General features: G+C 49.5%; 8 protein-coding genes across 8 annotated transcripts; 3 read left to right on the top strand and 5 right to left on the bottom strand.

Annotated features, from left to right (window-relative positions):
* Positions 1 to 4,424: 4,424 nt before the first annotated feature.
* F5J12DRAFT_56184 (general substrate transporter) lies at positions 4,425 to 6,762 on the bottom strand. Its single transcript, XM_051740061.1, has 10 exons — positions 6,659 to 6,762; positions 6,436 to 6,572; positions 6,338 to 6,386; positions 6,115 to 6,284; positions 5,999 to 6,057; positions 5,739 to 5,943; positions 5,578 to 5,684; positions 5,242 to 5,529; positions 4,647 to 5,185; positions 4,425 to 4,597 (listed from the first exon to the last, which is right to left on the bottom strand). The coding sequence occupies exons 2-10, from the start codon at positions 6,473 to 6,475 to the stop codon at positions 4,462 to 4,464; spliced, it is 1,593 nt and encodes a 530-aa protein (XP_051600891.1). The 5' UTR covers positions 6,476 to 6,572; positions 6,659 to 6,762; the 3' UTR covers positions 4,425 to 4,461.
* Positions 6,763 to 11,074, bottom strand: F5J12DRAFT_935821 (uncharacterized protein; the record flags this gene model as incomplete). Its single annotated transcript, XM_051749623.1, has 4 exons — positions 6,763 to 7,991; positions 8,045 to 8,804; positions 8,860 to 10,971; positions 11,050 to 11,074. The coding sequence occupies 4 exons, from the start codon at positions 11,072 to 11,074 to the stop codon at positions 7,187 to 7,189; spliced, it is 3,702 nt and encodes a 1,233-aa protein (XP_051600890.1). The 3' UTR covers positions 6,763 to 7,186.
* Positions 11,075 to 13,034: 1,960 nt separating this feature from the next.
* F5J12DRAFT_826277 (fumarylacetoacetate hydrolase) lies at positions 13,035 to 14,454 on the top strand. Its single transcript, XM_051745509.1, has 8 exons — positions 13,035 to 13,107; positions 13,169 to 13,250; positions 13,295 to 13,473; positions 13,526 to 13,551; positions 13,607 to 13,808; positions 13,862 to 13,919; positions 13,974 to 14,088; positions 14,144 to 14,454. Exons 1-8 carry the CDS (start codon positions 13,090 to 13,092, stop codon positions 14,364 to 14,366), a joined length of 903 nt encoding a protein of 300 aa, XP_051600889.1. The 5' UTR covers positions 13,035 to 13,089; the 3' UTR covers positions 14,367 to 14,454.
* A 274-nt stretch (positions 14,455 to 14,728) lies between these two features.
* Positions 14,729 to 15,668, bottom strand: F5J12DRAFT_826274 (uncharacterized protein). Its single transcript, XM_051745508.1, has 3 exons — positions 15,398 to 15,668; positions 15,236 to 15,346; positions 14,729 to 15,178 (listed from the first exon to the last, which is right to left on the bottom strand). Exons 1-3 carry the CDS (start codon positions 15,515 to 15,517, stop codon positions 14,873 to 14,875), a joined length of 537 nt encoding a protein of 178 aa, XP_051600888.1. The 5' UTR covers positions 15,518 to 15,668; the 3' UTR covers positions 14,729 to 14,872.
* Positions 15,669 to 15,791: 123 nt separating this feature from the next.
* On the top strand, positions 15,792 to 17,217 carry F5J12DRAFT_767628 (proliferating cell nuclear antigen). The gene is made up of 5 exons (XM_051742206.1): positions 15,792 to 15,855; positions 15,912 to 15,964; positions 16,015 to 16,228; positions 16,278 to 16,810; positions 16,862 to 17,217. Exons 1-5 carry the CDS (start codon positions 15,804 to 15,806, stop codon positions 17,108 to 17,110), a joined length of 1,101 nt encoding a protein of 366 aa, XP_051600887.1. The 5' UTR covers positions 15,792 to 15,803; the 3' UTR covers positions 17,111 to 17,217.
* A 190-nt stretch (positions 17,218 to 17,407) lies between these two features.
* Positions 17,408 to 19,958, top strand: F5J12DRAFT_55849 (putative diphthamide synthesis protein-domain-containing protein). The gene is made up of 11 exons (XM_051740048.1): positions 17,408 to 17,708; positions 17,785 to 17,903; positions 17,951 to 18,028; positions 18,085 to 18,236; positions 18,291 to 18,550; positions 18,612 to 18,753; positions 18,820 to 18,989; positions 19,049 to 19,163; positions 19,234 to 19,356; positions 19,422 to 19,517; positions 19,584 to 19,958. The coding sequence occupies exons 1-11, from the start codon at positions 17,550 to 17,552 to the stop codon at positions 19,715 to 19,717; spliced, it is 1,548 nt and encodes a 515-aa protein (XP_051600886.1). The 5' UTR covers positions 17,408 to 17,549; the 3' UTR covers positions 19,718 to 19,958.
* Positions 19,425 to 23,066, bottom strand: F5J12DRAFT_826252 (FAD/NAD(P)-binding domain-containing protein). The gene is made up of 15 exons (XM_051745507.1): positions 22,332 to 23,066; positions 22,106 to 22,281; positions 21,982 to 22,034; positions 21,864 to 21,925; positions 21,742 to 21,823; positions 21,319 to 21,521; positions 21,140 to 21,199; positions 20,960 to 21,047; positions 20,852 to 20,894; positions 20,578 to 20,825; positions 20,430 to 20,520; positions 20,146 to 20,289; positions 20,023 to 20,071; positions 19,578 to 19,963; positions 19,425 to 19,511 (listed from the first exon to the last, which is right to left on the bottom strand). The coding sequence occupies exons 1-14, from the start codon at positions 22,610 to 22,612 to the stop codon at positions 19,885 to 19,887; spliced, it is 1,659 nt and encodes a 552-aa protein (XP_051600885.1). The 5' UTR covers positions 22,613 to 23,066; the 3' UTR covers positions 19,425 to 19,511; positions 19,578 to 19,884.
* F5J12DRAFT_826248 (kinase-like domain-containing protein) lies at positions 23,067 to 24,930 on the bottom strand. The gene is made up of 8 exons (XM_051745506.1): positions 24,711 to 24,930; positions 24,555 to 24,651; positions 24,290 to 24,502; positions 24,066 to 24,236; positions 23,939 to 24,016; positions 23,686 to 23,889; positions 23,355 to 23,630; positions 23,067 to 23,303 (listed from the first exon to the last, which is right to left on the bottom strand). Exons 2-7 carry the CDS (start codon positions 24,618 to 24,620, stop codon positions 23,400 to 23,402), a joined length of 963 nt encoding a protein of 320 aa, XP_051600884.1. The 5' UTR covers positions 24,621 to 24,651; positions 24,711 to 24,930; the 3' UTR covers positions 23,067 to 23,303; positions 23,355 to 23,399.
* Positions 24,931 to 25,027: the final 97 nt, after the last annotated feature.

Genomic DNA, 25,027 nt, shown 5'->3' with positions numbered 1-25,027 from the left:
GGGGCTGGGATGGGCAAGTGCCTTACTCGCCCTCATTCACTGCGGAAACGAGATTTTAGCAGGGGGCATAACCGGATTCTCCAAATGTAGATAATCCGACCTTGATTTTTTTTTGTAAGATATAGCTATTAGTCTGAGTAAAGTCCGACTCAACGATATTTGAGTAACATATCCAAACAATCCGACGTAGGCAAGATCCGAATATAGGCAATACACCAATAGCCTGACCTCTCGCACGTGCATTTCCCCACCCCGACTATGCTCGACTCCATTGGCCATAGTCCAACTATAATATCATCGGAAGAGTGGCTCTTGCCACCCTTGCACCCCTCAGAAAAAATAATGGACTTTACGAAAATTTTCCTTGGTCTCCAAGTTCACTGGTTTGCCATGTACACCATGAGCCAACCCAAGGTATGTCGTACTCAAGTCCTCCAGCCTATCTACTCACCTCCAAAAGTTCCATATTGATGCTAACCAGGTGGTTCCAACCTCACAAGCCGACGAAACTGAGTTTGTTGGTCCCCCAACAGTCATCAAACGTAGGCCACACATCCTTTGACTTCATGTCCCAACCAGCGTCCAAAACGTTATGCTCTCTTTCGAGCCAAACTCCCAAGGCCCTGTGGTACGTGTGGCTAATTACTGTTCATGTGTCTTCCACTCACAGCCATACACCAGACCATAGAAACCTCCCTAACAACGATGTCACCAGAGCTTGGCAATGATACCTTTTGTGCAACTCAAGTGTGTGTTGTCGACTTCAGTGCTAATGTTGGTACTGGTGGGGTTAAGTTGGAGGTGGAAGTATGTTTTCGTGCAATCTTTCATTATTTGGAGGTCGAAAGACTTGTCGGGTATGGTTTTTAATTGGAGCTGTTCCCTCTGGCTCTATTGCATGTTGGGTGAGTGCTTGCAATTCTCATATTATTCACGCGCTACCAGATGATACCTTTTCATTATTAAAGACACGCTCGGCGACTTCTTTAATGAACATGTCATTCAGTTTGTTGTCTATGTTGCCAAGCCAGTTGGGGTGCCAAAGACGTGTGCTGTCACTCATCGATATGAAAGGTTCATTGTTCTTGAGTGGTTTGATAGCAGCAAGGGCTGCGATGCGGTTTCTTTTTGTCCCTTCACACTCGATTCCACACATGTGAGAGAAGAGCAGCTGGATAATAGACTGGTGCCTGGTGAGTGCGCACTCTGATACTGAACAATAGCATAATGTACCTTGAGAACAGAATGGTCATTTGAATTTGTTCTCGACAAAGTATGCTTCTGTTGATCCACACATTTCTCCTGCAGTTCTCTAAGCATTTGCTCGACAGTTTCAAGGCATGAAACGAGAGATTCAGTTGCCTCCCTGATGCTGGTAAGCTGTTCTTCCATGCTGGTGTTGGCCTCACTGAGGTGTTTGACATGAGCCATGAGCTGTGCAACTGTAGCATGCAAGCTAAGCTGGTCTCCTTGGTAAGATCCAGTTTGAGAGCGGGATGCTAAATATAAAGTCTGATAGTCTTCCATTGGTGTTGTCACACACCAAAGGTGTTTGGTGAGGTGGACATGGATGTAGCTGATGAATGGAGGTGAAGACCATAGCCCTCATGCGAAGAAGGACAGCCAGCAATGTTGGCAGTCATCCCTCACACAAGAACAGGTTGTCAGTGCCAAAGAAAAAGGAGGAGGCAAGTTAAGCGCCAATAAAATTCTTAAGCGCCCATGTACGGCATTCCGGTTTTCAACATATCTCCGCCAGTTCTGCAGACATTGAAACCATTCCCACACTCGCTTGTAGTGCTCAGCCACACGATCCTACCTTCCAAGATTGGAAAGGATTTGCACACTCCACATGTTTCTACAGCACTCCCTCCAAAAGATGCTCATTTCACTAATTCTTCTGATATGGCTGCCTCCACATCAGTCATTTCGCTTGTCCCCTTTGCTAGGGACCATGGCTACATATATCTGCCAGGAGTTCCTACCAGCTTCCATCCTGAAGCATCCTGGTACATCCCACCCTCATCTGTGCCCTCTCAGCCCATCCAGCTTGGACAGTGTGTTCTTTTTGTCAGTATGACCTCCAGGAGGACATTCTTTGGTCACCTCAGGTCTGTCATTCGCTTGGAAAGGTCTTATGTGGTCATTTCAGTCTCTCCAGTCCAAGAAGCATATGGATCCTTCCTCCCTGCCACCTGCAACGTCTTCATACCGGTCTCATCCATCATTCTTCCAAAATTGCGACAGCTACAGTATAATCTACTGTTCTCCACTCTCCCTGATTGCATCCATGACGAGTATGATGCACATCTTGCCTCCTTGTTGCAAGATACAGCAGAAGACACTCCCCCTTCATCCTCTCTTCCAACAGAGCCTCATTCATGAAGTTTTTATTTGCTTCACTGAGAGGATGGTTTGGGGGGGAAAGTTGCAATCCCCTATGCTCCTGTCACCCCACAGACCCCCAAAGCTTGACCCCTGTTGACATCTGACTCACCCTGTCCACTTTTGGATGTACTATATCACCATCAGATCAGCACTGCCTCTCTGTCATCCCACTCTGGCCTAGAAACGATCTCTTCAAGATGTGACATGCACAGCCTCCCCCTAATGTGATTCCAGTGCACTTTCCCAGTTCCTGACATTACTTGACTCATACTTTGACATTCTGACTGTCTTTGACTCACCTATTGCCAATACTTACCAATCTTTTGACTTTGCTTACTGATTCTTCGCTTTTTGGCTTACTTATCCTTACCAATGCTTACCAATGCTTTCCAAGACGATTACCCATCGCTTACATTCCTTACTCATCAGTTACCAATCACTTACCAAGTGTTTGCACCTTGTTTTCCATAGGCAACGCCCCTGTACTGTATATAAGTCACTGTACTTAGGTAGCAAAAAAAGAAGACATCAGAGAGCCCCTCTTGCTCGCAATTTATCATCTCTCAGTAAATCATTCATCAGCTTCGATAGTTGAGACTTTATTAAGGGTCTAGCTATCATCTACTTCACTTATCATCATCTATCATCCATATACTTCACTCCAAGCCCTCCCTGAGCTCAGTACAGCTTAGGACATCGAATTAAGTCACCATCCATCCTTCTGTAGGCTGACAGCAGTCTACCCTATCGCTTTCTATCACATTCTTGCTCCCTCTTCATCAGGAGCATCCCCAACCCTCAGCACTCATCTTTGAGTGTTGTAGCTTGCAAAAACCCTCCCAAAGAACAGGTTCTACCATCTAGGTACCACATAGGCACACCACCACTCACTTTCATTGTCTTTTGTGTTGGTTTTGGTTGGTTTTCACCACTGAACCACACTTTGACTCACAGTGTCTCACTACATCCTCTGCCATTCAACTGACTATGGGAAGGTCTTCCAGCATATGAGAAGGATGTTTCATCACGACCGTTGACACCCCCATGGTAAGGAGTGAAGCCAAGATGTTGGCTTGGTTGGTTTCCTTGGTGTGGATAGGATACCTCATCCTGCAATCCCTGCGAATCGATGGCACCAGTCAGCTCCATCATATCAAAGGAGAACTCGGGTGACAAGAGCTTGGCAGATAGGGTGAGTTGATCGACTGACAACAACAATTAGTAGTGACTGACCGATGGTCCACCGTGGTCTCTTCGCTGAGCAGGGCCAGGGCCAAATGGATCATCTAGGCCTGGCGCAGAAGGGAGGCAAGTGCCCTGTGGGGTGTTTGAGGGCACCATGTTCATCTGTGGTATGTGATGTCCACACGCGATGCTATTAATATTCTGGCTCAACAACTGGGATCCAGGTATCACTCCACCACTCAGAAGTCTTTGGCGTTGAAGGTGCAAGGAGCTGGAGGGCGTCATGTGTGTCTGGGTCTGTGGTACATGACGACCGTGATGAGTTCCCTCCTGGCTCATCAACTGGGACCCAGGTGTCAGCAGTGGGGCACCACCTGTGAGCCTCTGTGAATGCATCATATCCTGCCATTCACCAAGGAGGGGAGCAAGCAAACGTGGGTGATTTTTTTGCATGGCTGGGGGTGCTGGGTAGGCATTTTGGAAGTACACATTGTACTAGGCACTCATCGAATATAATCTGATCTTGTTATCCTGAAAAACACGACTGAAGGCGGGAGGATCAATTGCATTTATACGATTTAACTTGGTGTACATAGCTCATAGTCACATTCAAATCTGATCTGATTATTGTCACGAAGGTAAAAATCATCATGGTGATAGGCATGCAAATCCAACCAGATTATGCTCCGAAACGAGAACACTTCAGCACTATATTCAGACATATTATTAGGAGTAGCTACCCTCGGGATATACAACGGTTATTGTCATTGACCCGACTATCTCCGGACCTGATTAAAAACCCGTTTCCGCAGTGATTGTGACAATGTACTTGACATATACTGATCCTGTCCTGCCTGACTAAGCACGGAGTGGCTGTGCTTCCTCCTCCTATCCCCCGATCCCTCTGTTCCAGCGCAATTCTCGTCGTTGCCTTGCGATGAATGCTTCACGTGCTTCAAGGCTGACTGTACCAAATATAATGTCCATTTCTTCCAAACTGCGTCCCTTGGTTTCGGGAAGGGGACTATAGGGAATGATTAGCAGTGTGAAGGATGACATGATCAGCGGCTTACAGTGAAAAGGTGGTCATACCGCCGATGTTTATAGCACCGAACATGAAGAAGATTTGGTAACCGAGGTCGGCGACTAAGGTTGGTGTCACCTTAGAGACCACAAAGTTTGTCATACATATCAGTGATGGGACGTATTCAGATAACGTGAGCATGGATGTACTGAATAGCCATTGTGTCCCTGAGGCAATCGCCAGACCATAATGTCGTGTATGGGTGGGGAATATCTCTGACACATACACTGTAGGAGGGGGACCCCAACCCATCGAATAGAAGCACACATAAATGTAAAGCATGGCAGCCATTGCCTTAGATGCTGCTGGGGGTTGTTGACCAGCTTGAATGTTATCCACAGGGTTGGTCCCGAGGATTGCACCGACTGTGAAAAACGTGATACCCATTCCAACCGCTGAGATAAACAAGGATATCTTGCGGCCAAGTGAGTCGACGAAGAAAAAAATGAAAATCATAGTGGCCAATACTTTGACAACTCCATAGATACCAGAAGCGAGAAGGGAGTTCGTTGTTCCTGTAAAACCAATCTTATGCTTCCCATGAGTCGACGAGATCGTGACATGCATACTAAGGAATATCTCACCGAGGTAAAGATTTGAGGGGCATAGTAACTGACAGAATTTTGTCCACCCCATTGCTGGAGTACGAAGATGGCGAAGACTATAATAAATCGAATGAAGTTTCCATCTCCAAAAAATGATTTCTTGAGACCAAAGCCCTCGCGAGCTTCCTGTTCCTCTCGGATCGCTGCCTTGATTTCTGCTATTTCGTGCTGTACGGCTCGGGAGTCAGGTTGCTCTTTACGGAGGTACGCGAGGTTTCCAATTGCTTCCTGGACATGACCCTTGGAAGCCAGCCAACGTGGCGATTCCTGTGCTTTGTCAGCTAATTCCTTGAGAGTTCAGCCAGACTGAGGTACCTTAACCATAAGTAGTCCCCAGCACATCAAACCTGCAGGGACAAGTTGCAATCCGAAAGGAACTTTCCAAACCATATCGCTGTTTGCCAGATGGAGTCCCACTCCAACTATGGGGAGACACACCCAGTTGACATTAGTGTGCATAAGTGGACAAAACTCACGATTAACAAAGTACGAAACCATAACACCGATGGCAACCATGATCTGAGCAAGACCAGTGATGCGACCACGTACACCCTTGGGTGAGCATTCCGACACACAGGCAGGCGCGACTGCTGAGATACCACCTATCCCAACACCGGATACAGCACGACCTCCATAAATGTACCCAATTCCTCTGCTGCCCCCTGCTACCGTGGTGAGTACCTATGAGTGTCAGTCACACGGAGACAGTAGTTTCTAAATTGCGCAGGATGCTCACGGCCCCTACTGAAAACACGATTGTGAATGCGATGAGCGTCCACCGACGTCCAAGCCAAGCTGTTAGAGTTAGGAAGAGCTGGGTCAAAGTTTTGAGGACGCAGAAGTCACATATACCAGAAATTGGTGCACTGCCAAGGGCGCTGAAGAAAGCCCCCGCCTGTAACACGGAGACTACATTGGAAGAAACTTGTGTGTATTTGGCCTCGTCAACCGTTCCGCTGGGGTTCACGAGACCGAAATGTATTTGAAAGTAAGGCTGCGAGACCATGCCTCCGGCGATACCACTACAGCGCGTCAAAATTAACCTACTCTCACGGAACGCACGAACATGACTTACGCGTCATAACCAAACAAGAAAATACCCCAGTACACGACGAAAGCTAACCCTAAGTGATATTCAGTCCGGAGTGCGCATAGGGTGGATACTGCACTTACAGTAAACCCTGATGTTCTTGAAGTTATCGCCCACCATCATGGTGGCAGATGCCCAGAGGGGGAGAAGCAGTGGGTACGTAGCACGCGCATGGTGTGCTTCGAAGATGCGAGATGCGGAAGACTCAGGACTGATGCTGCTGGATGAACTCATTAGCCAAGTATCGAGTCTCCACTTCGGTAGTAATTAATTGAGTACCGGACTACCGGATTAAGAAATACCTACCACAGGAGGAACTTGGTCACGTTAGAGATTCGAGTACCGGCCCGACAGCCTAGAAGTGGTACATTCCACCACTCAGGTGCATACCGTCGATGTGCAGGCGTCGATGGACACGCATCCGAGTGGAAGCAAAATTGGTCAGAGACTAACGGGCTGGTGACCGGTAACGAGGTCAAAGGCAGGTGTCCGAGGGACAATCATGATACATTACTACTCGTCTTGGAGGTGCATTATGTAGAGTCGTGGTGCGTGCGTGTGGGTACATAGCTCTGAAGCGTCGATGGTCGATAAAATGTTCGTGATGTGTCAATGGGGATGACAACAAGCAAACACCCTGCAAAAAGCATCAACAAAAATGAAAATGGTAATGCGGCGGGTAGGTCAGGCCTCCAAAGAAGAACAACAAGGGAAGAGTACGATGTGACGTTGTGTCTACACAAAGGGGAAAAAAAACACAAATGCACGGTGAAACGTGGTTGAAACAAATAGAAAAACTTGTCCGTGGTTGCACGTCGCTATGCAGAGAAATAATTAAGACTGGATTTGTGCGTAGGTATCTAGGAGAGCCTGCATTTCCTTGATACAATCATTTAGACGGGCGTGGACTTCCTTCGCGTTCTCGAGTAGTGGTTTAATGTTCTCAGGAGTCATAGAGAGCTTAAAGTCAGAAGCCTGTCCATCCGCATCGAGCGGTTGCGGTGGCGCCGAGCGCACGGAACCAGACTTGATAGCAGCAACTGGCACTGGCTGCCCTCGTGATGGTGGCCGATGTTGACTCGCCTTTGGTAGCCAAGACCTATTACTAGCCTTCGACCTGGGTCGCACTTGACGTTGTTCGTCTTCGGCTTCCTCGACGTTCGACAGACGTATAGATCGCATAGGTCTGATAGACCGGGGAGAAGCCTCGACCCTCAGTGATAGTTGTGACGACTCCGGGCCGCGAACTGGGGTGACGGGGCGCAAACTAGCGCGCTGCACCAACGGATACGGCACATGCATCTTCTTCCCCTTTATGGTCGCAGTCCCGTCGATTCCTAATGAATGTGCAGCAACATCAAGATCGATAGCGGAGTCAATTCGATCCCAGTCATCTTCGCCGGTCATATTACTACCTCGGCTTACGCTTCGTGCTTCGCTGTGACCGTCTCGAGAGGACTCGCCAGTCGAAGATGTGCTCTTGTTCTTTTGGCCAATGCGAAATATGGATGCGAGCGAAGGACGTCGAGGAGAAGGCTTGTGATTCAATGGAGGACTGCCGTACGGCGAATTCTGCTGATCCCGCACAGACCGTATTGAGTCTGGACCTGTGCTCGTCTTAGATGCCTCGCCGAGGGACCTGGCCGTGCGGATAGTGGTGCTGACTGTAATTTCCCAACGACGATTCGGTACTTCAGTGATGTCGTAGATGGTGGCACGGGGGGCAGAAGCGGCGGAGGTGGAGGTGGAGGTGGAGGCGGTCGTTCCGAATGACTCCGTTTGAGCATTCGCAACATATCTCGTAGCCGACTCATCCTCCGTTTTTTGCCTTCCGTCGAGCCGGCCGCCGAGTCTTCGGAGGGCAGTGTGACTGTACTACTCATTGCGTCACCCCACCGCCATTGCCGGTTCACGCCCGTATCTTCAGGCAGAATGTAATCAGGCGTAGAATCTGCGTTATTGAGCATATCGCGCAACAAGACCAGTTGACGTTGACTCAAATCATGCCGACCAGTAGAAGCACGCCAAGATGGATTGGGAGGTCTAGAGGAGGAACCCCCAACAAGTGTTGATGGCGGTTTAGACTCCTCGCCCGACAGTGTTATCGCACGCTCGCGACCCTTGCGAATGTCACCATCACCCTGCAATGGCGGAGACGACAGGTTCGAGCTTGGGGGATTCGCCACGGACCGCGACCCGTTACCCAATTCGATAAGGAGTTCGGCACATTCCCATGGTATTTTGTACTTGTCATTAAGGACCTGGAGAGAAGTAACAAACTGTTTGTGTTCCGACACTGCAGAGTCAGGATTCGTGTTCGAGCGTAGCCGAGAACGGGTCCTGGCAAGGCTTAGGATAGTGGGGGAGGTGGCGCGTGAGGGTGGTGGATTTTCTGCCATGGAATTTGCCTCAGATAGGAGTTGCTCATATGTCAGACGTAGCTCCCTGAGCTCTACACAAATGCAATAAATCGCTATAAACTCGAACATTTGCAAATAATCACTCACTGTCAACACTAGCAGCAAATTCCCTGACCATGCCGAGATCGCGTTTTAATCCAATCTGAGCTTGGCTGATTCGTGCAGGAATCTTCAGATCGCCCAATGAATTTCGTCGAGGGACGGATGCGTTCGGAGTAGGGGCCTGGGAGGTACGACCTAGCGAGGCTGACTGTGGTGGAGAAGATGGAGATTTTGGAGAAGTGCGACTAGTAGTCATGGGACTAGAACGGGGGGTAAACGAAGTAGGAAGGCTGCTGGAGGGGATGATAAACGATTCCAAACCATCGCTAATGCTTTGGGGTTGAAGCTGCGAACCAGCTTTTCCGTTGATCGTTTGAGGAGGCGAGGGCGGTTGTAGCTCTATTGGTGGCAGAAGACCTGGTATTCGTGTATCACCCTGCTGAGACTGAGTCCGCTCATTCTGAGGATGTGAACTAGTCGGTAAAGGAGGCAACGGAATAATGTCTGCTGTGCTTTTCTTCTTCTTGTGCTTCCTCGGGCCGACTAAGCTGATCTTCCGCACATTTCCCATGAAATTTCGACTACCTTCCTGAGGCTGAACGTTGAGTTCCTCCGAACTTTCCGTTGGTGTTGGCGTTGAAAACACCCTCGCTGATGCTCGTCCAGTTGAAGACCCATATGATGCGTGTCTGGTCCCTGTCCCAGACGAGGCTGGGAACTTGCCATTCGGAACTTGCATAGACGTGGGCCTCCTTGCGTTCACCGATAGTGATGGTTTCGCTGAAGATGACTCGGCCATCTCGCTGCTACTATTCGGGTCAAAAGTCCGGCCCAGTTTCTTCCGCGATAATTTGCTGCTCGGCGTGGATGGTACGGACGTGTCCATTCCGGACCCTGAGCTGGACACTGTGAGGAGATTTTCCGAGCTCTTCTCGTACTTGAGTGCGGCTGGGGCCGGCGACGGCGGCGACCCTGACCCGAGGGCGCCGCCAGGACGAAAAAACCAACCCGACCTGGCATTAGTACTGCTGCTAGTGGAAGCCACCGCGGCAGGTGGAATAGACGTGCTGGGTGGGCGAGGAGTGCCTTCTTGTTCGTAATTACCACCAAGGTCGTGAACCATAACCTCCGCAGGACCTGTGCTGGCTCGTTTCCTTCTAACACCCCATTTTTTCACAGACCCGATGCGAGAAAGGAGAGGTGTTTTATTGCTGCTGGGAGTCGCTTCCGCGGCTGGTGGAGGAGGTGGAGAGGAACGTTCCGGGGTTGAGGGCGGTAAGGGTGGTGTGGAATCTCGCTGCTCTTCCATCAGTTCGAAGACATTGTTGTCTAAATTAGGAGGCCGAGACTTCTTCCTGAGTCTTCGCCGTTCACGGTGTATAGGAGGACTTGGAGGGAGCATCGCTAACGACGGACCAGATACGGTGGGTTTAAGTGCTAGGTGGGAGGTGGACATATATCCGACGGAATTCCGACCGCTCGTCGTAGGTATCGAGAAGACAGAAATACTGGGAGATCGGGGAAATGGCTCTACCGTGTTGTGCAGCCCCTGTGGGAGGGCGGGAACAGGGGGCGGTGGTGGCGACTGGCGGCGCACAAAAGAGCGACTTCTGGTAGTAACAGTCCTGTCTTCTTCTTTGTCCCCAAAGCCGAACTCCCCTTCATCGTCAGAAGAATCAACATAAGCATCTTGCCGAGACCGTTTGGATATTGGTGTGTTATTTTTCTCGGCATATTCGAACTCTTCATCCCAGTTTTCATGGTCAGCCGGTGCTTTAGGGCGAGAGGGAGTGTGGTATGAATGGCGCGTTTTCTGAGAGGTGGATTGGCGTTGAGTTGGTGAGTCCATCTTGTCCTCGAAATCGTCGTCCCAATTCTCAGCCCGTGTTACGAAGCGCTTGGTTGGTGTTGAGGGACCCGTCTCCGCCCAATTCTGGAGTTGGTTGTGTAGACCTGCTTCAGGCGGGTGTTTCCCATCTCCTAGTAGAGTCATAACGCTTGGTTTTGCAACTGACGGGCATTCCACATCCCAATCCTCTGAAAAGTGGGAACTGGTGACCGACAAACGGGGTTCGCTAAGGGCACGCGCAATCTGCGTAGCTTGTCTTCTGCTGGTCTGGGAGAATTCAAAATCATCGTCCCAGTTTTCAGCGGAGGCTGCGAAAAAGGATTGAATCAGATATGTAAAAACGCGCAGATGTTGGTGTATAGACTATAGAAATAAAGCTGGAATACCTGATGGGTAATTTCGTGAGCTCATGCGCGTTCGAGGACGGGCAGGAGCTCCTCAAAGCTGTTCGTTTGGTCGTCGATACGTTGACAAGTAGAGTCTTTCAGTTGTAGAAGCAAACTTATTGGATGCGTTGATGTTGATATTTCGCGTGTGTAATTAGTCAAGCCACTTGTTGGCTGGGCATTTATGTTTGCCGTTGCTTTGCTATGCTACCACTAAGTAATCAAAGCAACTTACTCACGGCACCAGGAACGTGGTAGTTGGTACGACTGCTATACAGAACTCTCCACGGCACCCTCCAAAGCGCAGAGCAGGCTATGCGTGCGGCAGGTTTTTGGCGTAGCCATTGTGTATGACTCAAAAGAGCACCAACGCTGCCCAAAGAATACAGATTAGGGTCACTGCCATGGGGCCGCCGCTGCGGTGGAGGTAGAGCGTCGGATGCCTGATCCCGCCGTCACCGAGAACTATCAAAAGCTCCCGACTTTGCTTTCGACGTCACCGGCCCCTGCCAAAAGGACAGTGTTGGGACGAAGGTGCCAGCTCAGCCTTCCACGCCACCATATACTTGTTTTATCCATGCAGGGTGCAATGCCCCACTTGCATGCTTCTTCAGGGACTAGATCGCCGCCGGTTATCAAGTCGCTTGCGGAGTGCCATGTCAATTAATCTCATCTGGAGGGGTTCCAAATTTTATGATAGACCACAGCTAGAGTCCTATAAGATGCTTAGCGCCGTTTCACTCCTAAGTATGAAGCGGGGATTAAATAGACCCATCCTGGAGTAGCGTACGTTAAAATCAGGGGACCTTGATCTCTCTTTTGAGGTGTTCTTAGAAAACATGCAATGATCGTGGGGCATGTGAAAATAATATGCTTACATATTGAAAAGAGTAGAAATGACTCCATTGAAGACTTCGCGAGGTTTGAGACACGTATCTAAACCTGGGGAATGCAGCACTGGCGCTACCGACGGCACCTTCGACGATACGCGAGACGGGAACAATGCTATCGAATTCTTTTACTGCGTACTCCACTTTCGGCGCTCGCGCGGATTCTGGTTCCGGTTTGGCGATTGACTTTTCAGCCTGTCCGACAGTCACCTTTTCATCGCAGTAGCTGAGCGTCACAGATCACATACGTCCTTGATCCCAGCTGCTTATGATCTCTATTGTTGCCCTCGAGCCTCGCCACTGGTGCCTGTGGCGGTAACCTGCTCAACGAATCACTCAGCAACACAGAAAGCAATTAGACGCGGAAGGTCCTGACTTGACTTAGAGCTGTTTGGGACCGTTCATATTGCTCCTGAGCCATTCCACTGGCCCTTGCAGGGTATCGCGCAATGCCAAGATAGATAAAGAACCTTGGTACAATCAATGGGAGAGAAGCGATCGCCGGGCATAGAGTTGGACGGCTTCGCAAATCCCGAGAAAACGCGTTACTTTGACCGTCTTCTGGCCATCAATACTGATGGATGAGTAATTGAGTATTTCATGCAAAGTTTTTTATGCAGGGCTTCGAGGTGGATGACTACCATGTCATGCTTGCATCCTTCGTGTCGTCAACCACTGACTTGTTCAGGTATTAGCAATACTAACCCAGAGCACACGAAACCTTTGGCTGTTTTGTTTAGACTCAATAAACCATGGAAGTGTGCCCCACTAGAGCGTTGTGGGCCACGCGTAGTAGTGTCCGACGTACTACTTATGGCCAACGTACTTATGGTCTGGGTCTTGCATGTATGGTACAAGCCAATCGTGTCACATTACTTGACAAAAGCAAGAAGCAACATACGGAAGTGAAACGGCCGTCTGGCTTTCTCCTTAGACAGGCCAACCACGTATGCGCTGTTCCTTACTTGGGGTTGCAGGGTATTACCCCCGTGAATATGGAGAGGCCACGACAACGGGAGCCTGGCCGTGGATGGAAATCACCGAAGGCGTATGTATTTACGACTGTGGCTTTTGACGCCAGCCCTCTGTCGAAGGCAATATTTGGTGTGTTCGAAATTCCCACCTAATCCCTCAGTGACGACTGACCCTGATGCCGCCCGTAAGAACAGTGCGTACCCCAAACCCACGTCCCTGAGCTGCCAAGACACTAAGGCCGGAAGCTGTATTAGCAATGGACGCGCCTCATCCGTTTCGTCGCTGCAGAGACAGCACAAGTCCACATTGGACAGCCTGCCGACCCCACCCTTGATGGTGAGACATCTTATCACCGTCGGTTTTTGCTGAACTTTGCGCAGTCGGGCTTGCCGCTTGGAACAAGCAAGTCATCAGGGTACACGAAATCTTGGGGTCCACACTTGACCCCGCCGCGCAGCTTACGAATACCGTGCTCACGGTTAAAGAGTTGCTATCCCCCCTGTCTCAAGAGGAGGTGAAGACTGTTCGCTGCCTTGGCCTTAACTACTCTGATCATGCTGTGGGAATACTTGTTATTTTTGAATGCGAGTTATACTAATACTTCTCACTAGGCAGAGGCGAAAATGGCGAAGCCTCCGTGAGTGATTAAACTCACGCCTTTTGTTAGTGTGCGGACTCGGATGCGTATGCAGTGTGCCGGTTCTTTTCTATAAGCCTTTGACATCCATGATTGGTCCCAACGTTCCTATCTGCATTCCAAAAATTGCGCAACCGGTTGAGGATCACCTTCCAGATTATGAGGTCGAGTTGACCATTGTCATCGGGAGAGCAGCTAAAGGTGTTTCCGAGGCTGATGCCCTTGATTACGTTCTTGGCTATACAGGGGCAAATGATGTGAGTGACAACCTACTTGCTTGCTGTGGTGTAGAGTTCACAAACCTCGCCAGGTCTCTTTCCGAAAACATCAGATGACGACGTCGCAGTGGGACTTTTCCAAGAGTTTTGGTCAGTTAACCTTGTGTCATTCCAACTTCTTTTTAATATTTATACTCCCAACAGATAACACTACACCTCTTGGCCCTTGTATCATCTCAAACAACGCGGTTCCTGATCCTCAGGCGATACCCCTCACTTGCAGTCTCAATGGAAAAGTTCTTCAAAATGGGAATACCAAGTCAGTTAATATTGTACACATGCATTTTCCCATCTCCTATTTACTCGTTGTGCAGGGATCAGATCTTTGATGTTCGCAAAACAGTTGCTTTTCTTTCACAGGCGACGACTCTTGAACCTGGCTCTGTTATTTTGACCGGAACCCCGGCTGGAGTTGGATACGCACGGAAGCCCCCGGTTGTTTTGAGGACAGGAGATGTCGTACAAGCTTGGCTTGGCCACGGTGTAGGCACACTTGTAAACCCTGTTGTTGAGGAGGTAGAACGTGGTAAGCTGTAACTTCTTTACTTGCAGAGCACTCCTTCGGAGTATTGCGGAATGTACGTATAGCCAGAGAATCACAAATTTCTTGAGACGTCCATGAGTAAGGAAGGAAACGCCCGTGTGCGCTGTGGACTCGCAGTTCTGAACCAGTTCACGGACGTCCGATTTGACGACCGAGAGGATCCCGCAGCCGGGAGCTGCGGCAAGTCGCCTGCGTATGACTAGGATATTGCTTTGACTGTGGAATTCAGCGAGCGTCTGTAGGGTACCAGAGGCTCAGTCGACACAACACTTGTTGGACTTACGTCTGTTTAGATCCCCACAACCTTGTTTTGGGTGCAGCAATTGTTTTACCGCAATATGGTTACGGCTTTGACCTGCGATTGTTCGAAGTCTATACAAATACAGCAATAGAAATACAAAACGTGTTATGAGCCCATAAGCCTAACTAAATCCTGGAGTGTTATCAGGGGCGCTTCAAGGCGCCCTTAATGTGGGGGCGGCGCAAAGGTGCCGCTCATCTATGTAGTCGAATCCTGACTGTGACTTGACGACGAGGTGTGGTGATAATTATGGATCCGAGAAACGTTCGTCGACGATGATGCATTGGAAAAATCATTAAACTGATTTGCCGAGCATAGCGAGGTGTGCGAGGTGCTATGCTGAGGGGCTCGGACGGTACCCCCGGGCCCGATCGAGGCCAGCTCTGAACAGGATTGCACAGTATAGACCTGTGAAGGTCTATCGGACCGGCGAGTGCAGCCCGGCACTGCAGAGGACTTGCCGTGCTCACTGCACATGGGCAGCGGCGTTGCTTCTCCACAAGCCTAATTGTTTTTAGTAACGCGGCCAGACACAGATGATGGAGGCAGGCAAATACAAACCCCGGAATCAGCAACGAGAGGATCACAGTACCGTGACCAAGACAATCCGTCCAGGTCACTGAATTCTGTCTTGACTGACTCGAAAGTTGCCAACAACAGTTGGTCCCAAGCCTTAGCCAGCAGCGTGAGGGGCATGGGGGCGCAAAATGGTGCGCCACATACCTCGGGCATGACGAGGGCTTCTTGCTCCCATTGCTGCTGTTCGAGCTCTATTTGCCTGAGGCGTTCCATACGCAGTTTGTTACGGTCCGAGGTTTGGACAGGGTGCGTGAGGTTGTGCATGACAGCGGGCGCGGGGTACACAAAATAACGGCGAAGAGAAAGAAAAAAACAAAACAAAACGGGTTGCTGGCCTGCCACTGTTAACGGCGTCGCCAACGAAACGGTCGAGCCACTTGTTGGATGGGATTAGCATTAATATTGTATTTTGTCACTTGTACCCTCGATCAAGCCGCGTGAGAGCGTGACACACAGACGCGTGACCCAGTGTGACCATACGCGATGAAACTCCGATTGAAATGCCGCGGGTACGCGTCCAACGCGTCCTTTCTTCGTTACACTTACGACCATGTTTGAGGCAAAGCTACAGGAAGCTGCCCTGCTAAAACGACTCCTTGATTGTAAGTCCAGGGAGTTTCCTGTGCAGCGGGTAGGCTTTCTTAGACAAGTATTACAGCCATCAAGGAGCTTGTCACTGATGCCAACTTCGAATGCAATGAAGAGGGCATTGTGAGTGTCTGTCCCCATGTACACCTGCGGATATGCTCACAGTTGCACAGAACCTCCAGGCGATGGACAACTCACACGTTGCCCTCGTTGCCGTCAAACTTGACGCAGAAGGTTTCAAGAAGTACCGCTGCGACCGTCCCATCCCACTTGGTGTCAACCTCACATCTCTTACCAAAGTTCTAAAATGCGCCAAGGATGACGATATTATCACCATTAAAGCCAACGACGACGCAGACATTCTCAATCTCATATATGAGGCGCGACGTATGTCTTTTGTTCTCTATATTCCGCGCACCAATTTAAATGCCAATAGATTCGGATAGAATTGCAGAATACGACATGAAGTTGATGGACATCGACGTTGAAAATTTGAGTATTCCAGAGACCGAGTATGATGCACGCGTCACTATGCCTTCATCCGAGTTTACACGCATCGTACGCGACCTCTCCGTCCTGGGTGAGTCTGTAAAGATCGAAGTGTCCAAGGAAGGAGTACGCTTTTCCAGCGAAGGGGAGGCTGCCAATGCGAATATTCTCCTGAAACAAACGGAAGGAGCTCGTCGGAAGTACGCAAATTATGGCAAGGATGGGAACGAGCCCAAGAGGGAAGAGGATGATGATGATGATGATGACGTAGAGGAGGGGAGCAGTAAAAAGAATAAGAAGTCCAAGGTGAAGAGGGAAGATAAGGACGTTGACATGGACGCCGAAGAGGAAAACGGAGGAGATGATGATGGAGAGTTCAAGGCAGATTCCGACAACGATGGCGAGGATGAAGTAGAAGCCAAAGGCGAGGAAGACGAAGAGGAGTCCTCAAGCAAAAAGCGGAAGAAGGCTCCTGCAAAGGTGGGTTCTTCAACCCCCCAACATGTCCTTTTCACCTCATTCCCCCTCCAGAACGGCAAACCTACTAAGAAGGCCAAAAAGGCAGACGATGTCCCTTCGGACGGCGGTGTCATGATTGAGATGAATCAGCACGTCGCACTAACATTCAGTCTGAAGTACCTGGTGAACTTCTCAAAAAGCTCGGCCTTGTCAGACACCGTGCAGGTCATGATGAGCAATGAGGTTCCTCTACTGGTCTCCTACAGATTCGGACAAGGCGACATTAGGTACTACTTGGCACCCAAGATCGGGGAAGAATAACAGCTTCAGCTGCTTCTGTATCTTTGTAACCCTCGCATTTCAGTTATCTATCAGCAATTCATCTGTGTATCATCCCGAACTCGAAAAGCAACAGATACAAAAGCGAACAAAATACTTCACGCGGGTATTTGAAGATCATAACCTCTGGAACACTGATCTCGATTCACCTAAGTTGGAGTGGGCTTCCAGCCGTCTCTATCTGTCCTTGCCTCGCTTCTGCTAGGTCTCTTGGATGACGTACAAACTTGATAGGGGATTACCATACATAGCATACTTGCTCAGAGCACACTCAAGCCAAATCATCTTCAGTGTGCACTGACTAGCAGCGGTCGGTGGCGGCGGCATACTCAGTACGTCCCGGGCGGCCAGAGGAACACCTCGTCCGTTTTGAATGTTCTAGCCATCACAAACATCCTCTGTATTCCGATAAGCGTCAGCCATGGCGACAACCTTTTCTGCGTCCGGTGAAGAAGCGATCAAACACCATGTAGACCTGGAATCCTGCCCTTCAGCACAGCGTCCGAGGTGTTCAGATATTCTGGAATTCTTTGAGATCGAACAGACAGCCAAGGAGATCAGGGATGGTGATTACAAGCGGGTAAGTTTATCCTCACAAACTATACTACGATTTCATGGATCGCTCAAAAGAATATATCCTTGCTTCGTATACTTAGATAGCATTGCAATTTCCGGACGAACTCCTGCACGAGTCTGTCCCCATATATCGGCTGCTAAAGCAACGAGTCGATGAGGGACAAGAGATGTATGTTCTGGCCGACACGTCGTACGGCAGGTGGGTTTTACTGCTTCCGACATTGGTTCCCTATCAATGATCGTTAGTTGCTGCGTGGACGAGGTAGCTGCGCAACATGTGGATGCAGACTTCATAGTCCATTACGGCCATGCGTGTCTAAGCCAGTCAGTGGTGAGATTCTAATTGATGTAGTGCATAATCTAACGTGCGCATATACCAGAACGTCAAGACTACCTGTCATCTACGTCTTCGGAAGGAAGCCAATCGACGTCCACTCATGCGTTAAGCAGATTGTAGATGTGATCACTTCCAATGCCAAGGACGTTTCATCTGTGCTCATCCGTCACGATGTCGCTTATTCATATCGAGCGGGTATGGGAATAAGACACTTGTGATGACGACAGAACACATGACTATTCTTCACAGGAGAGATAGTCAAAGAACTTCGAGACAAAATAGCTGCAACAACGACACGAATTGTGTATCATAATGTCCCGACGAAGATGGAGCCTTCGTCACTTCAGTCACAATCAGATTCAAGCCCAATAACGAGCAGGCATGAAGACAACGATGCACCACAACCGAAATACAGCGCAGGTTTGGTAGAGGACGACAGCATCATAATTTATATCGGCGGCGAGGGCCTTGCTCTCACAAACATCCTTATGACTCACTCCTCGAACGAGGTAAAAACCCTTTGATCCGATATACGTGCCTTTAGCAGACTTTCGTGAACGTGTTCAATAGGTGTACTCATACAACCCTGCAACGAATGTTGTACGACTGGAATCGGGGCGCACAAACAAGCTCCTGATGCGTCGCTTTGCCGTAGTCCAAAAGGCGCGGGACGCAGACGTGTTTGGGATTCTTGTCGGTACGCTTGGTGTCGGTGGGTCTCCTCGTTCTTTCTCAAGCGAGTTCAGAGGGTAAAACCTGAGTTGTTGGATGAACATAGCCTCGTACCTCTCCGTGATAACCCACCTTCGCAATCTTCTCTCTCGTGCTAAGAAGAAGAGCTACACAATTAGCGTCGGGAAGCTGAACCCAGCTAAGCTTGCCAATTTCATGGAGATCGAGTGTTTTGTGCTGGCAGCTTGTCCCGAAAATAGCCTCATCGACTCAAAAGCAAGTCCCGCTTGTTGGGTGTGCCATGCAGGTTGGAGCTAACGCGTTGCGGGACCCAGGACTTCTTTAAACCCATCGTCACACCTCACGAGCTTAAGGTAGCTCTGCAGCCTGAGGGTACTTGGCTGGGACGATATGTCCTCGACTTTGGCCACCTGATCACGGAAAATGAATGTGAGTTGTTGTCCGGGTTTTTATCATATCAGTTCTGTTTACGAATCTGGTCGTGCTGCATACATAGTAGACACGGCTCCGCCCACGAATGAAGCAGTCAAGGATACAGAAGGTGAAGAAGCAGACCTTGACCGACCCTCTTTCTCTCTCGTTTCGGGGAAGTACAGACAAGCTCGACGATTTGGAGTCGAAAGTATGTCGTGGTTCGTGCGGTACTTGATCGCGTATGATAACCCCTTGCTCTACCTTGGCGTGTAGAAGACAGGGCCGGTGTTAGTGACAGCAGAGATGCCTCCGCAGTAGTTATTCGAAATCAGGAGACCTCGGTAGCAGAAATCTCGGATAGTGCTGCTGGTGCGTCGTTTACATATCTTAATATCTGCCACCTCGTAGTAATAATTCATAATGTTGCACGTATAGCTCTGTTCTTGCAATCGCGGACGTACCGCGGTCTCGATGCAAGAGTTGGCGAGGACATACCGAGCGTGTTAGAGCAGGGAAGGAGCGGGACTGCTCGTGGTTATACTAACGAACTCCCTCCCCCGAGCGTGTAGGGCCTGCCTTTCCTTGTGCTCTGCATTAAATGCTTGCATTCTAGGTAGCGGGAACCTTTATTTTCGACAGCATTCTCGACCCACGTACAGAAAAAATAGAAATACAGCAACCAAGAAGTCGTGAACCCGTGAAATGTGACACTCCTCACGAATCGCTCTCATACCTTTTACTTTCCCTCGTGTACGAGGGAGACGAGCCGCTCATCATCCGGAGAGACGTCCCATCCAAAAAGGATGAAGGACGACCTGTGTCAGCAAGTTATCAACCACACCACATGGATTCAAACAGGACAGGGAACACCCACCAACGCCATCTATCTGGTCTTAGAATATGGAATGTCACAATCCAAATCACTGTTCAAAGCAAGTCATCAGGCACCGCTCTCGCAGACGGTTCAATATGTAATAGGGGTATGATTGACACGCACTGAGTTCCATATATGTAAAGAAACCCAAAGCACCACCTTGTGCACCACGCTTGATGAACCGGATAATGTCCACCCAAAGTTTCATGTCCTTAGCCGTTGGTCGGGTTGTCGGATCAAGGAGGAATGTGAGGAGGATCCGGGTGTCTGACAGGGTATCAGGTACCAAAGCCATTACACTTGAAAACGGTGCTCACATATTCCTATGTGGCTAGTTGACGAGACGATAGGTCGCAATTGCATGAGTGAGCACTTGTCCACCTCGGAAAGGAAAGCTCACAAATGACCAACTGTCCCAATAGCATTCAAATACGCCGAGTTCGTAAGAAGCACGGACCAATCTTCCGTAGAGAAGTTTTGTAAGTAAAGACGTGGCCGCTAGTCAGCCTTGTCAGTACCTGCACGGTTCCATTTTAGGTTCGACCAAAAGCTTGCCTCGTAGTCCTTTGGGAAAAGCTCCTGCGGGAGGAAACTCAAGCTTGGACGTTTATACCCCGTGGCTAGAATGACAACGTCCGCCTTAAACTCCACGTGCCCTTCGGACTCCGGGGCTGCCCCACTTCTTTCTGAATCTGATCCAGTAGGACGAATGCATTCGTGAACACCTTTGCCGATTCCGAGCGGCGATCCGCATTCAATAGACTCGCGAACGTCGACGACGATACCGTTGGTCGTGAGGCGGACTACATCCCCACGGACAGTACTATACACTTCCCTGAGCGCACATGATTCAAAAAGTCGTCGTTCACCACCTGCATCAGAAATGCACCATTCCGGTCAGCCCGTTGGGAACATGGGGAGAATAGAATGGTCTTACTGGAGTAGAGACAAAAAGTCCCCTCCTTGGCACAAGATCTTCCACGCCGTGATATTGCCAGAGCGCAAGGAATTGCTCCCACGCCACGCTAATGATCGGAGGGGATTGACGAATTAGCGAGAGAGGAAAGTACAAATGTTTATCATTTTCAGATACGTCAAGGACGTTCAGATCGCGCACCTAAATGGCATCTCGCGCCCAAAAGGTTGAGCACTCAAGAAAACGTCAAAAATCACGTTTCTAGGTGCAAGATAAAATTGGTTTACGTCAATTGATAACGTACAAAGGAAACGGTACCTCGGAATGATCCACTATGCAACTTGGTCGGTCTCAATGAACCGGAAGGCGGAAGGAAATACCTCACCTTATCTTGCCTAGCAAACATAATGCACCTGTCTACGCCCCGTGCTAAGACGGTCTCAACTGCCTCGACACCGGATGCACCACTCCCTATAACAGCCACAGTCTTGTTGTGCAGCACCTCCGGTGTTGCGTAGTCAAGTTGCGATGAATGAAGAACGGGACCCTGGTAGGTCCACTGTTCATGTTTTTCGACCAGCCCCTGCTTTTTGAGCCTTACGCCCATTTTTCTTGCCTGCACGCTTGCCTTGCGAGTTGCTAGTTATAGGACCCGCAGGCTCTGTCAGGTACTTTTAGAATACCTATAAAGTGGAGGGAAAAGACGGAAGTTACCCCTGTGCCCATTATCAAATCTCCCTGCCTTCGAGGGCATTCCTTCAAATCCTACCCATCTCGGTTCTCCCAGTTGTACCAATGGCCACGATAAGTGCATCGAACGGGCCATCTTCCCCAGCGTTAATGTACCATTGAGACGGGAGACCGGACGTGAGCTGTTCCAGGGGGCTAGGGATCGAATGTTGCACATGCAAGGGCTACAAAGGACTTACCTTGACATTCATCGTCCGGAGACGCGCGCTTGACCTGCTTGACTTGCCTCACCGGTGTCTGTGATTATACATTCTCGAAACATCACCTTGAGGTCAGGAAGTGCTGGTACTAACGTTGAGACGGGTCCTTTCTTCGAGCCTGTATTCCTTCCACACCTTCTCGATTTCTGACCACCAGAAACCAGGTTATATCACACTGACATACAGGATACCTGAGAAAACAAAAAAAAAAACCAACCTCCTAAAATTTCATCCCTTTGTGGAAAGGCCTTCTTCCAACACACAGCGGGATGGAAGCGGTACAGGAGTGAATTGAGTTGCAACCCCGACGTTTTGTTTTCGTGCGCCCATATACCACCAATGCGGTCGGCGGCTTCGTAAAGGACTACCTCAAAGCCATGTGATACGGCGTGGCTAGCAAAAGTCAGAAGTAGATACTATGATGGCAACAACAAGATACTTACGCTGCCGAAGATACGCCTGTCAAGCCTCCTCCTATAACAGCAATACGTGCATATGGGTGTTTGATCTTTTCCGGAGGGGGACGAGGCTTGAACATCCTTATAAAAATCCCCTGGACAAAGACGTATAGACTATGCAGGATGAAATAAACAGGCAACGTCAAGTAGCCAAGTACAGATTTGAAACAGGCAACAAACGCCGCGATGACAGGATTGGTCCTGGCCACGACATGGTACTCAGCATGCCATGCAGCATGTGGGCGTCCTTCGTGGGTCTCTGGCATGCTTGAAAAAAAATGACTGGAGAGGGAGAGACCTGAAGGTGTGAAGGACAATTCAAGTTCAACAGAGTACAGACCGAACCAATGACGTCAGTGACGGCGATGAACGTCAGCGGCAACAGCGGCCGGTCCGCAATGAGAACCGGCTCGATCTGATAAAAGACATCGGCCTTCTAGCCAACCCTTGCATTGAAATTTCGATTTGTACGTCTCCCCTCCCAAGCTTTCGAAGGAAAAGATGCGCCACTTAGCCCGCGCAACGTCCGGGAAAGTGAACACCATCTATATGACTGTCCAATCTCTTGTCTTGAAGAAACTAAGTGAGCCAGCGTTTACCTAAGAGGGTGTTCCATGATTCTGATATATGTGTTCGGTATAAAAAGGCCTGGGTAAGGGAAGAAATGGCCCATGCCGGTCGTCGTGACTTTCTTCGAAATACCAGGTTTCTCACGCTCGTGGGTCAAGAAAGTCAGCTATTCGGGACCAAACGTACTAAGATGTAACAAATATCGGAAAAGAAAATACATGACTTGCATAGCATGACGGTGGATAGTAGTGTTTTGTGTGGATGGAAGAAAAAAATGACCAGCAGCATCACGTAACTACACAGTAGCTCTGCACCTGCCTGTGCCGGAGGGAATGTACCGCCGAGTGCTTTCCTTTTCGCGCGAAGAGAGTGCTTTGACTCTCGCATCTAAAGCAGAAAAGGTCACTGGTGTGGTGCACGAAGTTCAAGAGTCCTTACCACCTCCTAGTCCACCGGCAATTTGTCCTGGCTCCAATTTGTGCATTAGTTTGAAACCCGACAACGTTCGATCGTTTCCACAACTTGAGACATAGAAGGCCGCAAAGACGGTGTGGTGTTCCAGCACAAACAGCATAGTTCCCACCACTGGTCCGTCATGCGTAGCAATGTACAGTCATCAGAGGGACGGTGAGGTAACAGACCCTTCAGGATACGACTAAAGACGTGTATGCGATAGAGGGTCTCATGGAATGGATCTTTCCGAGTAAATAATTCCTGAAAATTACGGGTGTGATCAGCAGGTGTCATTTGTACAGTACGCGGAGCGTACAAGTGTTGTCATGCCGAATGACCACACGTCTCTTGCGGGTGTCACCTCAACGTTACCTTCCGTGTTCAACACCTCGGGGGGCATCCAGTTAAGTGAGCCTCCACATCGCTGCTGGCCACTCATGCTGAAGGACGAATTAACAAGGTAGGAGAGGCCGAAGTCGGTAAGAAGGGCATGTCCCTCGTCGGATATTAGGACATTGAGCTATCTCCTGCGTGTCAAAGAGGTGGATACTCCGGATCAGAACACTCACGCCTTTTAGGTCACCGTGATAGACCGGGTTTGGGAAACGGCTATGAAGGTAATCTAAGCCTCGAGCGATCCCCAAAAGCTGACAGAATTATCCAGCTCCCGCCAAGTAGTGGAGTCGCCCGACGTACCAGGGGACGGGGATCTATCTCTGGATTCTGCACATAATCATGCGCATTACCGTTGGACATCCACTTTGATATGATGGATATAGTGCTATCGAATTTGGTGGTGATCCCGAGTAATGGCAGAACATTGGGATGTATGAGTTTGGACCAAAGATGAGTTTCACGTAAGAAATTCTTGACAAATCGATCAGAATGATGGTCTAGTAATCGTAACAAGATAAAGAAACCTTGAGCACTTCACGGTCAGACTTATGTCCAAAACGATACGTTTTCACGGCCACTGATGTCCCCCCTGGCGAAAGCCTCCCCCTGTAGACAATGGCATCTCCACCTGTCGAGTATTTCGTTGTGTCTCGCTCAACCCGGTCATCCAGGTTAATAGCAAAACGAGATGCTCGCTCCGAAAGCTGTTTGAGGAAATGCTGGAAGTCCGAGCTATCCTGCGGGAAGTCCATCTGGGTTTGACAGTCTCATAATATTGTCAAGACGTACGTTCTCCCTGTCATTATCACGTAATGTCGTCAATCCGGGTGGTGGCCCTTGGTGAGTAGAGTCCATTCCAGCCGTGGTGTTCGAAGGAAGGGTTGGTCTGCTCGAGTGAGCTCAAACCAGGCGAGAGGAAGAATTGACCACGTGTGGCTGACCCACAACCCTTTGCCACAAGTTGGCCAGGTAAATTACCTCCCCTCAATCTCTCATATGCCTTCCAATTCCAACACGCCGGCGCCAATCACGAAGACCTGCACGAAGCGTGGTTCCGCTTGGCCTATAAGCTATGTTGTATTTCAATGGCATCTCGGTCGACAGGCAAAAATACCGCGAACGAGACATTCCAAGTGACCCTACACGACAAGTTGCCGAAGACAACGGCTGCAACATCGAGGGCGTGTAATCAACGAGTCGAAACTGACAGCTAGCTAGTCTGTTCTCGACCAACATGAGTCCCCACACTCACCGTCGTCGAT

Source organism: Pisolithus orientalis (genome assembly GCF_024613125.1).
Source record: "Pisolithus orientalis strain OTSU chromosome Unknown F5J12scaffold_11, whole genome shotgun sequence".
NCBI lineage: Eukaryota > Fungi > Basidiomycota > Agaricomycetes > Boletales > Pisolithaceae > Pisolithus > Pisolithus orientalis.
This window is presented reverse-complemented; position numbering and strand designations above follow the sequence as displayed.

What these genes read in the sequence shown, in the direction of transcription:
- F5J12DRAFT_56184 (XM_051740061.1), bottom strand. Translation starts at nt 6,475, where the DNA reads ATGATGGTGGGCGATAACTTCAAGAACATCAGGGTTTACT. An exon ending in GGGGACTACTTATGGTTAAG is followed by an intron (nt 5,530 to 5,577) that starts GTACCTCAGTCT and finishes GACAAAGCACAG; the next exon opens with GAATCGCCACGTTGGCTGGC. An exon ending in CCCCTCAAATCTTTACCTCG is followed by an intron (nt 5,186 to 5,241) that starts GTGAGATATTCC and finishes GGGAAGCATAAG; the next exon opens with ATTGGTTTTACAGGAACAAC.
- F5J12DRAFT_826277 (XM_051745509.1), top strand. An exon ending in TGCCGACCCCACCCTTGATG is followed by an intron (nt 13,251 to 13,294) that starts GTGAGACATCTT and finishes AACTTTGCGCAG; the next exon opens with TCGGGCTTGCCGCTTGGAAC. An exon ending in CTTCAAAATGGGAATACCAA is followed by an intron (nt 14,089 to 14,143) that starts GTCAGTTAATAT and finishes CTCGTTGTGCAG; the next exon opens with GGATCAGATCTTTGATGTTC.
- F5J12DRAFT_826274 (XM_051745508.1), bottom strand. Translation starts at nt 15,517, where the DNA reads ATGCACAACCTCACGCACCCTGTCCAAACCTCGGACCGTAACAAACTG. An exon ending in AAGCCCTCGTCATGCCCGAG is followed by an intron (nt 15,347 to 15,397) that starts GTATGTGGCGCA and finishes CTGCTGGCTAAG; the next exon opens with GCTTGGGACCAACTGTTGTT. An exon ending in CTCTCGTTGCTGATTCCGGG is followed by an intron (nt 15,179 to 15,235) that starts GTTTGTATTTGC and finishes AAAAACAATTAG; the next exon opens with GCTTGTGGAGAAGCAACGCC.
- F5J12DRAFT_767628 (XM_051742206.1), top strand. Translation starts at nt 15,804, where the DNA reads ATGTTTGAGGCAAAGCTACAGGAAGCTGCCCTGCTAAAACGACTCCTT. An exon ending in GCTAAAACGACTCCTTGATT is followed by an intron (nt 15,856 to 15,911) that starts GTAAGTCCAGGG and finishes CAAGTATTACAG; the next exon opens with CCATCAAGGAGCTTGTCACT. An exon ending in TCTCATATATGAGGCGCGAC is followed by an intron (nt 16,229 to 16,277) that starts GTATGTCTTTTG and finishes AAATGCCAATAG; the next exon opens with ATTCGGATAGAATTGCAGAA.
- F5J12DRAFT_55849 (XM_051740048.1), top strand. Translation starts at nt 17,550, where the DNA reads ATGGCGACAACCTTTTCTGCGTCCGGTGAAGAAGCGATCAAACACCAT. An exon ending in GGGATGGTGATTACAAGCGG is followed by an intron (nt 17,709 to 17,784) that starts GTAAGTTTATCC and finishes TCGTATACTTAG; the next exon opens with ATAGCATTGCAATTTCCGGA. An exon ending in CGCTTATTCATATCGAGCGG is followed by an intron (nt 18,237 to 18,290) that starts GTATGGGAATAA and finishes TATTCTTCACAG; the next exon opens with GAGAGATAGTCAAAGAACTT.
- F5J12DRAFT_826252 (XM_051745507.1), bottom strand. Translation starts at nt 22,612, where the DNA reads ATGCCAGAGACCCACGAAGGACGCCCACATGCTGCATGGCATGCTGAG. An exon ending in GACGATGAATGTCAAGGTAA is followed by an intron (nt 21,824 to 21,863) that starts GTCCTTTGTAGC and finishes TTCGATCCCTAG; the next exon opens with CCCCCTGGAACAGCTCACGT. An exon ending in TTTTCCCAAAGGACTACGAG is followed by an intron (nt 20,521 to 20,577) that starts GCAAGCTTTTGG and finishes AAGGCTGACTAG; the next exon opens with CGGCCACGTCTTTACTTACA.
- F5J12DRAFT_826248 (XM_051745506.1), bottom strand. Translation starts at nt 24,620, where the DNA reads ATGGACTCTACTCACCAAGGGCCACCACCCGGATTGACGACATTACGT. An exon ending in GTGATAATGACAGGGAGAAC is followed by an intron (nt 24,503 to 24,554) that starts GTACGTCTTGAC and finishes GACTTCCCGCAG; the next exon opens with GATAGCTCGGACTTCCAGCA. An exon ending in ATCACGGTGACCTAAAAGGC is followed by an intron (nt 23,890 to 23,938) that starts GTGAGTGTTCTG and finishes CGCAGGAGATAG; the next exon opens with CTCAATGTCCTAATATCCGA.